This window comes from Hibiscus syriacus, unplaced genomic scaffold, assembly GCF_006381635.1.
Source record: "Hibiscus syriacus cultivar Baekdansim isolate YM2019G1 unplaced genomic scaffold, ASM638163v2 tig00117056_pilon, whole genome shotgun sequence".
Classification (NCBI taxonomy): domain Eukaryota; kingdom Viridiplantae; phylum Streptophyta; class Magnoliopsida; order Malvales; family Malvaceae; genus Hibiscus; species Hibiscus syriacus.
In genome coordinates this window covers 5,202,174-5,213,735 of record NW_024063539.1, presented here as the reverse complement: position 1 = coordinate 5,213,735, position 11,562 = coordinate 5,202,174, and the positions used below count along the sequence as shown (strand labels likewise).

General features: G+C 37.5%; 2 protein-coding genes across 3 annotated transcripts; one reads left to right on the top strand and one right to left on the bottom strand.

Annotated features, from left to right (window-relative positions):
- Positions 1-3,613: 3,613 nt before the first annotated feature.
- On the top strand, positions 3,614-6,690 carry LOC120198552 (L-ascorbate oxidase homolog). 2 transcript variants are annotated; one of them, XM_039199865.1, is made up of 9 exons: positions 3,614-3,838; positions 3,915-4,024; positions 4,439-4,480; positions 4,853-5,081; positions 5,170-5,248; positions 5,331-5,703; positions 5,789-6,154; positions 6,253-6,331; positions 6,412-6,690. In XM_039199865.1, exons 1-9 carry the CDS (start codon positions 3,698-3,700, stop codon positions 6,622-6,624), a joined length of 1,632 nt encoding a protein of 543 aa, XP_039055796.1. In that variant the 5' UTR covers positions 3,614-3,697; the 3' UTR covers positions 6,625-6,690. The 2 variants fall into 2 exon arrangements, with proteins under 2 accessions (XP_039055796.1, XP_039055795.1); XM_039199864.1 differs by having other exon boundaries at positions 3,615-3,838; positions 5,170-5,272; positions 5,361-5,703.
- A 959-nt stretch (positions 6,691-7,649) lies between these two features.
- On the bottom strand, positions 7,650-10,786 carry LOC120198551 (prolyl endopeptidase-like). Its single transcript, XM_039199863.1, has 9 exons — positions 10,595-10,786; positions 10,074-10,494; positions 9,902-9,972; positions 9,650-9,812; positions 8,584-9,558; positions 8,374-8,513; positions 8,132-8,267; positions 7,940-8,053; positions 7,650-7,843 (listed from the first exon to the last, which is right to left on the bottom strand). Exons 1-9 carry the CDS (start codon positions 10,711-10,713, stop codon positions 7,778-7,780), a joined length of 2,205 nt encoding a protein of 734 aa, XP_039055794.1. The 5' UTR covers positions 10,714-10,786; the 3' UTR covers positions 7,650-7,777.
- Between the last annotated feature and the right edge of the window lie 776 nt (positions 10,787-11,562).

Here is an 11,562-nt window from a genome sequence, read left to right as displayed (position 1 = left end):
GTTTTAGTGTTATATGTTTTAGGGACTTTGACATTCACCCATTCCACGCGACATTAATCGGATAGAATAATAGATGAAAACAAGCTTTGATCTTATTGTAGTTATAGGAAAATGTATGAAATTATAATATTACACGTATTGTTATATATCTATTATTATTTTTTGATTATCGATCTATTAATTTTATCACTTAATTATTTAAATGTTATCAATCTAGTAGTTTTTTTATCAATATTTAAAGAAAATATTGATGCATTAGTTAATAAAATTAGTATAATTACACATTTAATCTTCAATACTTACATATTTTATCAATTTAGTCTTACTTTTAATTTGTTTAATTTAATATTTTTCTCTACTTAGAAGGTGAAATTATTATAATATTTTAAAATTAATAATTAATTTTTTATAATAAATAATATTAATTATTATATTAAATAAATATCATAAAATAATTTTTAAATAAAAAATTTAAAAAAAATATTTAGGTGTACATACATTGAGAAATTATAGAAAATGCAATTACATTTAAATATTAGAAACAAACACATTCATTTAAATAGAATATTAATTAAATAAGGCTTAACGGTTATGTGATGATAACAGAGCTGGACATTTTTTTCTATTGTGCCCGATGTTTCTACAATGCCCACATCGTTTTTGTTTTGTTGACTTCTCCCGAATATCCATATCACAATGTATTCTAGTAGATTTTGGACGACCTGAGTCTCTCAAAAGCAATGGATCTGGTACAATTGTAAGCCAAGTTTGAATCTCATCTGGGTCTCTTTCGTTTCCTATGGGCGGAAACTCAAATTCATATACCTTGAATACTCGTGAAAGTTGGTATAAGGGATCAACATAATTTTTGTAGTCCAAATGTGAATGTGAGCAAGCTGAAATGTCATGAGAGTATGTATATTTGAGTGCTTGAAAGAAACCACAATCGCACCACATCTCTTGCAGATTAACTTTGAAAGAGTTAGCTTCAATCCCTTGCAGCGGACGTTATATTTCGGTTACACGAAACAATTCACGGGTACGAGAAAAAATTGTAACCAACATCCCATTTGATGCAACCATTTTTTCCCTATAAATCAGCTACTAGTCGTGGGTGGTAAATATGATCGTTTTGCATCCAAGTAAGAGCTTGTCCACCGAGCTTTGCAAAGAGTTGACCCAAACGAAAATAAGTCGTTTTGAGCAACGCCGTGACTGGTAAATGACGCGCCCCATTTAAGGTTGAATTTATTGATTCAGCCAAGTTGGTTGTCATATGACCATAGCGATACCCCCGTCATACGCATTTGTCCATATTTCTTTGTTGATGTCCATAATGTACTCGCACCCCTTCTTATTTTTTCCAAAGAGCTCTAGTATCATAGACTCAAACCTTTGAGGTAAGAGTTCGTAACCTAAGCCATTAGGAATATGTAATAGTTAATATGAAATATAAATAAGTAATACGAAAATGATAGAAAAATTCGGAAAAAGTAACATACCCATTCGCACGACTAACTGACGTTCATCATTCTTCTTGTATTTTTTGTAATAGTTTGCAGCAATATGACGGACACAATAACGATGTTAAACATGTGGAGGTCTATACATTGTACCTAAAGACTCCATTTCTGCTTTTATCCCGGCTCCTCGGTCTGAAATAATGCATACTCGTTCCCTGGTGACAACATGTAAACGTAAATTTTTAAGGAAAAAAGCCCAGGACTTAGTGTCTTCTCCTTGAACGAGGGCAAACGCAACAGGAAGAATATTGCGGTTTCCATCTTGGACCACAACCAATAATAAAACTTGATTGTATTTCCCATACAAGAAAGTACCATCAATTTGGACAATTGGTTTACAGTACTTGATTGCATTAATACACCGAGGGTAAGTCCAAAAGACACGGTATAATTGGCTGCGATCGTGAACCACTCGATCATTCACGTAATGATGTTAAGTTTCGAACTCAACAATTGTCCCAGGATTGAGTCTTTGCACAACATGAAACCAACTGGGCAACTCGTTGTAAGAGGAATCACATTCTCCATGAAGTTTGCAAATGACATTCTGTTTTGTCAACCAAGCTTTTTTATAGGAGACAGTGTACCCATATTGTGACTGTATAGCAGAAATCAACACTGCAACAGCTATATGAGAGCTTTGCTTCACAATGGGCATGATTGCTTGTCAAATAATGTTGGAGTCCAAGTTGGGATGATCTTGGTTTATACCTCTTGCACAACACGTATGAGGACCGTTGTATCTGGTTAGTTCCCATAAGTTGTTATTCCTCTTCATCTTTGATACACGAGCCATCCATTGACATATGTTTTCACGTTGAACGCAGTAGCACACACATTTCTCTGTGGTAGATCGATCAACTCGGGACTGAACTGAGTTACGAATCACCATCGACGGGAAGCTCCAAAATACTCCAAGATATTTCTCTGTGGTTCGGCTATTCTACCTTCATTAAACTCTGACAGAGTAGCTCCAAGATACTCCATGCACATTGACTGCCAATCACCATTCGCCATACCACACATAATATTCCCATCGACGGGAAGCCCTAGATGCATAGAGACATCCTCCAATGTAATTGTAGCCTCTCCACATGGAAGATGGAATGTGTGTGTCTTGGGCCTCCACCTCTCAATCAATGCAGAAATTAGGACAGGTTTGAGTTTGCAACCGCCAATAATTGTTGCAATATACCCGAACCCAGCAAAAGACAAATAAGGCAAAATACGTTACGGTGTTGGTATACGTGGGTTTTTAATAAAATTTTCTAAAATACGACCATTTTTCTAAATAATATGCATTATAAAAATTTATAATTAATATAAATTCATTATAAATTTAAATAAAAAATAATAAATATTAAAATTAATTATAAAAAAATATTACCATATCACTAAAATGTCTGGAGATATGGTTTGCATCCAATCGTAACAGCATTTCACTTTCCATTATAACTGTAGACAAAAAAATATAATTAGTACAAAAAATAATTAATTAATAAATTTAAATAAATAATAATTATATAAATATTATTTTAATAAAAAAATAATATTTATATAATTATATTACTATAAAATATAAAAACTATTTAAAAAACTAACTTAAAAAATAAATTTCTTACCACTAATAAGAAATTTAAAACTCAAATAGGTGGAAAATTTGAGTTATATAAGAGAGGAGAATATGATTTTGGTGTGAAGAATAAGAGGGGGTTGAGGGGTTTATATAAGGTAGGAGGAGGGGTAGTTGTGGGAAAACGGATGGGGACATTTATAATATTTAATGGATCCCCATGAATGCGCCTTTCTCACGTAGCGTCCGATCCAACATAATTTCGTGAAAGCGCATCCCTGAGGATGCGCCTTTCACACGTAGCATCCGAGTCAACATAAATTAGGTAAAACGCGTCTCTGGAGATACGCCTTTATGTCACCTCAATTAAAAAGGTACTATATCAAAAAATATTGATCAACGGATATTAAAACGAGAGAATTTTAAAAAAACGATTGAATTAGGTCAAATCGCCCCACCAGCGGCACTATATTTTATTATTCTTTACGGACCGCACTAGAATAGTGTGCCACTGCTATATCATTCACCGCCTCCCCTTTTAAAAGTCTCTTTAACATTCACTATACAGGCATAGCAAAAGGGTTGTTTTGGTACTTCCAAAATGAAGCTTCGCATGGCGGTGGCATTGCTTTGTGCAACATCTGCTGCTTTTTTTGCCATTGCCGGTGCCGACTCTCCCTACAAATTCTTCGACTGGAATGTTACTTTCGGTGACATTTATCCCCTTGGAGTTCGTCAAACGGTATTCCTTTTTTCATTCATTCATCCCTTCCGTTTTTCCATTTTCATCCATGTGCAGCCTCTCTTTTTTTCTCCAGGGTATTCTCATCAATGGCCAGTTCCCAGGCCCTGATGTTCACTCGGTTACCAATGACAATCTCATTATCAACGTTCACAACAGTTTAAACGATCATTTCCTCATTTCCTGGTAAGATCCTAACTCCCAACACTCCACGTTCCATCCACACAGATTTAGTGACATTCTGACACACATCTTAGTGGGTTCAACTTAGATTTGTAGTTAAAAAGAATGTCTTGTCGTTGCCATTCTTGTCCTTCTTTCGAGATGAGACATCCCGTGACCCCATTCATTTCGTTTCTTAACTGTTTTCCTGCAAAATGAAGACATCCCATTGAAGTTGCAGATAAACCCATCATCATCCATCCATGATCTTAGTGGTCCACTTTGTAATTAGCTGTAGTGGATTAGGTATTTCTCGATAGAAATCTGGACCCATACCAGGAAAAAAAGAAAAGAATACTAATTAAGCATCTAAAACACTTTTATATTTAGTTAATCTTGTTATTTGTAACTTACATGGAAATGAAATGGTAAATGTAGGAGTGGAATCCAAAATAGGAGGAATTCATATGAAGATGGTGTTTAGGCCATCTCCAGCCTCATCTCTATTCTAGAGATATCTATCTCTACTCTAGAGATGAAACAATAATTCATCTCCAGCACTACCTCTACATTATCATCAACTCTACTTTATTCACAATATTTAACTATTATAATATTAATTTTACAAATTTAAAAAAATCAGAAAAAATTTAAAAAATCAGAAAAATTACAAAAAAAAATTAGTATGATTATTTATCTAATTTCAATGTATTTTTATCTATCTTATAATTTAATTAACGTTGCTACAGTAGCACGCTATATGTAGCGTTTTTGTTTCATGAAACTCCAAAGTGAAGTTGAGTTTGGCGTAGCGCTGGAGCACGCCACAGTAGAGCAGCGTTGGATATGCTCTTATGGAACAACTTGTCCTATTCCACCAGGAAAGAACTTCACATACATTCTTCAGGTCAAGGATCAAATAGGAAGCTTCTTTTATTTCCCTTCTCTTGCATTCCACAAGGCTGCTGGCGGTTTCGGAGGGATCAGGATCCTTAGCCGACCTCGGATTCCGGTTCCCTACCCAGAACCCGACGGGGATTACACTGTTCTTATTGGAGATTGGTTCAAGTCCAATCACACGGTAAATGATGATTTTCAAAGCCTTGGTGTATTTTCATTTAATGTGATATGATTTAGTGTGGTTAATAATAACATATATGTCCATGCAGAATTTGAAAGCTCGTCTCGATCGTGGTAAGAAGTTGCCTTTCCCTGATGGAATCCTTATAAACGGCCGAGGACCTGGTGGTGCCTCCTTCAACGTCGAACAAGATATATTAATCTGAAATGTGGTCCTTCTAAATCTCATGATGTTTAAGTTTAAACCAAGTTAATAATGTTCTGCGCCATTTTATTCCAGGGAAAACCTACAGACTTCGGATATCGAATGTTGGATTGCAGAATTCACTCAATTTCCGCATCCAAAACCACAGGTTGAAGTTGGTAGAAGTAGAGGGGACACACACTTTGCAAACTACCTACTCTTCAATAGACCTTCACCTCGGCCAATCATGTTCGGTTTTATTTACAGCTGATCAACCTGCAAAAGACTATTACATTGCATTCTCCACTCGCTTTACCAGCCGGGTCCTCACCTCAACAGCGATTCTCCGATATAGCAACTCCGCCGGCCCTGTATCTGGTCCTCCTGGTGGACCAACCATCCAAATCGACTGGTCTTTGAACCAGGCTCGCTCTATCAGGTTTTTTTTCCCGAGTATCGACCAGCACATGACTAGATGTAAACGTTATTGTAATTGTGTTATATGCTGCATGTTTTTGTTTCAGGAAAAACCTTACAGCAAGTGGACCAAGGCCTAACCCACAGGGCTCATATCACTATGGTCTCATTAACACAACAAGAACCATCATTCTTTCGAATTCTGCCGGGCAAGTTAACGGCAAGCAAAGATACGCTGTTAACAGTGTTTCATTTGTTCCAGCTGACACACCGCTGAAACTTGCCGATTATTTCAAAATCGGAGGAGTTTATCGTGTTGGAAGCATATCGGATAAGCCTCATGGAGGAAAGATATACCTTGATACTTCAGTAATGCAGGCCGACTACAGGGCTTTCATCGAGATAGTGTTTCAGAATAATGAGAACATTGTACAGAGTTGGCATCTCGATGGCTACAATTTCTTTGTGGTTGGGTAAGCACAATCATTTCTCACCTCAATAACCCGAAAGACTCGTGCTTTGAATCTTGCTCTGATAATATTGGTTTCTGAATTATTCTGAATTGTTGCAGCATGGATGGAGGGCAATGGACAGCAGCTAGTAGGAGGGGATACAATCTCCGCGACGCTGTTTCACGATGTACGACTCAGGTAAAATCCGACAAGCTCATCTTAAAACTCCATTATTTCTGAAGAAGGAGATTGTGACATTGGATTTATGGTGAATGCAGGTGTATCCCAAGTCATGGACTGCCGTTTATGTGGCACTTGACAACGTGGGAATGTGGAACTTAAGGTCGGAGTTTTGGGCAAGACAGTATCTGGGACAACAGTTTTATTTACGTGTATACACTACATCGACTTCGTTAAGGGATGGATACCTGATCCCGAAGAATGCACTGCTCTGCGGTAGGGCTCGCGGCCGACGCACGCGGCCTTTCTAAGTGGAGCATAGAATAAAATATCCAGATTTGGGTAGAGAAAGCTCCCCAGCTCTTGAATTGCTGAGTTTTAGGGTTTAAAATCTTTAATTATCAATGGATGAACTGTATGATTGTAACTTTAAATGAATAGACCTCAGCTCGAGGTCACATTTTTTTCTTTTCAACCATTAATTCTTACAATCATAAATCGTATTTTTATTATGCCACCATTTTTGTATATATCAGTTTGCATTTGATGTATTTGTTAGTTTTACCAACCTCAATCTGTGCTGCCACTCGTCAGTTTAAAAAGAAATCAAACTAAAAGCATACCATTTTCTGTGTTGGGAGTCCAGCTCCATGTCTCCAGACACACTGGCGGATGTAGGTAGAGTCTAGGCTTGGCCGGTGTCTTCCTTGAAATTCAAATTTTTTTAATATTAATTGTCTATTTTAGGGATAGTTTTATCTGTATTTATTCTATATAAAAAAATTTGCTATTAAAGTATATATGTCCCCCTTTAAAATATTTCTGGATCCGTAGACATTTTGGGCCTGAAGACCAATGTTTTGGTAATAGAAGTAGTCTTCCCTCGGTTGAAAGGGACCAGTGTAAAGGAAACGGTTTACTAGGTTAAAAGTTGGCTCAACAAGACTGTAGTTTTCATCGAATCTTTTGAGTGCTCTGCCATTTTTGCTCCAATGTGTCGTCATTCTGTAATCTATAATCCCATATTATCTTTTAGATTTGATTCCCAGTTAGGCGAAGAATCGCGTCAGGTCCTAGAAGTGGAGATTCGAAGTACTTGTTTAAGAGAATATATAAAGTTACTCTTCTTTTTCTTAAGAAGGGAAAAGCGAGAATATCTTTGCTCAAAGAACATAATATAAACTATTCTCCTACGCCAATCCATCGCTCAACTTTGAGAGCTTTTCAACCATGTTATCGCAATTCTACTATCTTTGTATTCATGTTTAAATATATTTATAAAATACATAAACATCACATGACATACAAGAACATAAACCATCATCAGTTGTGTGTGTATGAGAAGCACTTTGTTCGTTAATTTGATGCATGTTTCTTTACAAGTACATGGTATATAATTTTAACTACACATATCTCTGTAACATATAAGGAGCCTCTATCTCTAGGATAACTTAAATATACGAGTTACTCCATCCAAGATGCGCCTAACGCCTTAGCCATGAAGCTGTACCGGTCCGCAGCCTCATCGATCTGCACCAAAAACCGCCATAAGTTCAAATAGTCCAGGGTGTGGTAGTGGCAAAAAGATTATAACTTGATGAAGCTAACAAAAAGAATTCTGATTACCAGTTTTTGTGTCGGACGTCCACATCCATGGCCGGCCTTACACTCGATGCGTCCGATGATCGGGTTAGTCTGCAGGCTGTTCTCCAAGCTTGTACAAAGAACGTATTGCATTGTCTGAAAAAGAACAGAGAAACTGAGTCAATGCTACCGGTTCAAGGTGGATCAAACAAGTAGAGTCGAGAAGGAACTTACAGCCAACATCTTCAATGAATGCAAGGGAACAACACGATCATCGTGATCTGCGGTCAATAGCATGGTGGATGGATATTGTGACAGTCCACCAGGATGTTTCTCCCATGGTCTCCTTACATTATGTAATGGTGAGTACCTTGTAAAAATCAAGTAAACCCAACAGTTAGTCCAATTTCGAAAACCTTGTCTGAAGTTCAACTCCTCTGTCATCAGATACCATAGTAATGTAAACTTTGACTTACTTGATAAGCCAGTGAAAATCTTCTTCCTTTTCGGAACAACCGAAATCACAGGTCCAAGCATGGCCTATGGTGAACTTGTGAAACCTCAGCATGTCCATCACACCAACATGAGCCAAAGCACAACCAAAAAGCTCGGGTCTCTGCCAATGGAAAACGACTTAATATTCTGAACATTTTATTAAGAAAAACAATAAATGAAAAGAAGGAAACCTGATTAATGCAAGCTCCAACTAGAAGCCCACCATTGCTTCCTCCTTCAATACATAGCTTTTCAGGCCGAGTATATCCAGAAGATATTAGATACTCAGCTGCAGAAATGAAGTCGTCAAAGCAAGTTTGCTTCTTGGATAATGCACCAGCCTTGTGCCATTCCTCACCATATTCTCCACCACCGCGAATATTTGCGATGCAGAAAAAGGCACCGAGGTGCCTGGCGAGCACGATACGACTAACACTAAACGCTGGTGTCAGACTGACATTGAATCCACCATATCCGTACAACAAACAAGGGTGTGATCCATCCAGTTTTTTGTCCTTCCTGCCAACAATGAACATTGGGATCTTGGTGCCATCTTTACTTGGCACAAAAACCTGATTGACTTCAAACTCCGAGCGATCAAATCCGGGTACACTGATGTCACGAAATATCTTCATCTCTGGAAACTTGTTTCCCAAGTCACATTGATATATGATACCAGGAGTAAGAAAGCTCGTAAAACCAATGAAAACGACACTATCTTCGCGACGAGCTGAAATCCCATATACAGTCCCTATGTCAATGGGCAAATTATGCAGGGTGGAACCTGTTTCCAAATCCCTTACTTGGAGAACATACTTGACATCACTCAAATAGCTCACAATCATCTGATTTCCATTCACAACACATGCTGACTCAAGCACATCTTTTTCATTCTCCGGTATAACATCAGTCCATTTACTCGGTTTCTTCAGATCGACTCGGACTAATTTATATTTCGGAGCATCTTTGTTTGTCAAGAAAGTAAACAATGAATCGTCATTGGCAACGTTAAAATACTGTGCATCGAACTCGTCTATTAACTTAACAAACGGGAGAGGGCCATTTCTTTCCCTGACACCTTCAAGACCTCTGGGAAGCGCAGACATGTTGCAGAGATACAGTTTATTGACGGGGCCACAACCCTCTTCAATGTAAAGAATAAGATACTGCACCATAGCAACCAAAAATAACTTACATACATACATACATACATGCATACATACATACATACATACATACATACATACATCAACTTACCTTCCCATCATCTGTCACTTTTCCACTAAACATGTGCTTAGGATTCTGAGGATCTTTCCAGCATAAAATGTCTTCAGATTGATTTGTGCCAAGGAAATGATAGTATAACTCGTGGTTAACGTTAACACTAGTCTCTATCCCAGAATCAAGATTCTCACCATCTCTGCACGACAAAGATATTATTTTGTACTTGAATATGTGTTATTTCCCAGAAAACAGAGCAAAAAATTGCAGCAAGTAGAGTTTATTTACTTGGGCATTGGGTATCGGCTGTAGAAAAACCCTTTGCTGTCATGTGTCCAGCTGATATCAGAAAACTTTATCTGTATCATAAAGAGAAGATTATTTACTGTGAGTCTTCATGTTAAAGATAAATAGATTCTGCACCATTAAAACGCAAGAAACCCAGAACTCGGTAACTCACCCATGATAAAGTATCGGGCTCCTCTGTTTTATACTCGACTCGCATTACTTTAATGGTCACCCAGTCACTTCCACTCGAACTAAGCCCGTAAGCCAAGTATTTGGCGTCCTGGCTTACAGAAAACGCCTTTAACGACACCGTTCCGTCGTCGCTAAGGGTGTTGGGGTCAAGCAAAACCTCTGGTTCTTCCTCTAAACCAGCCTGCACGTAAAGGATGTTTTGTGCTTGGAGGCCGGTGTTATGTAAGAAAAAATACTTATTCCCCCGCTTAAACGGCACGGTGTAGCGTGGATGATCGAAGAGTCCCGTGATTTTGTTGCCGAGTTTTCCCCTCGTGTCGCATTTTTCAAGCACCGATTCCGCCAGAGCAGCCTGCTTCTTCACAAACCCCTTTACTTCATCAGCATCAGAATCTTCAAGCCTTTTTGCATGCAATCATTAACAACTTCAGCCAACAAACAAACAAAAACCAAAAGAAAAACGAAAACTTGTTTTTTAATGCCAATTTTAATCTCGCTTACCATCGATAAGAATCAGCTATCTTGACGCCATGATAATCATCGACCACCGACTCATCCCTACGAGCTTTTGGGTACTTCAAAAGGCCAAAGGGTTCGTCTAAGTAGCCGAGAGAACCCATGAATGCAGAGCTTGAACCTGATGGTTGGAAAACTGAGTTGGTTTGGGTTGACTCGTTTTCGGCCACAGGCGATATTTATATGACATGTAGGGAGCTTAAAGCGGGATGTGTAATAGATGAAGACATCGTATAGCCATTTATTGCATGATGTGGTCAGCACTAATCCGTATTTAGGGGCTTACAGGCTCAAAAGTGTCGCCATCGTGGCCCTAAAATGTTGTCATGTTCTTGGAAATTGGAATCTTCACCTGTCCCGTAGCTAATATTCCAAGGAAGGAAAAATTATTATTTTATTTATGAAAAATTAATTAATTGACTGTTAATTTTACCATTTACAAAATTCACATAACTTTTAAATCAGGTCCTAAATTTATCAAATACAATCTTTATTTATTTTTTTGGACTCCTGTCCTTCTAAGTCACTGTCAACTTGGAATCGAATTTGTTTGTTTGTCTTTTTCAGGTTAAAGTATTTGTTAATTCCTTTTATTATTGGGATTGATTCGATTTAATCCTTCTACTTTTAAATAAATTAATTTAGTCTTATTTTAGAGATGGATGCAAATTAACCTTCTAATAAGGGATTAATTCAAATCAATCTTTATAGTAAAGGGATTAAATCGATATTAGCCTTACAAAAGAGAGATAAGGCATGCATTTTGAGCTCTGATTTTGAAGTCGCTTATTTTTGTTGATGAGGAAGTCAATCATGTGTATGTATATATACTTAAAATTTGTATAATAATAAACTTAAGGGTAAGCTACACTATAGACCACTAAACTATGGTAAAAAATCAATGTGACCACTGAACTTTCAATTGAATCAATCAGATCACCGGCTATTAATTT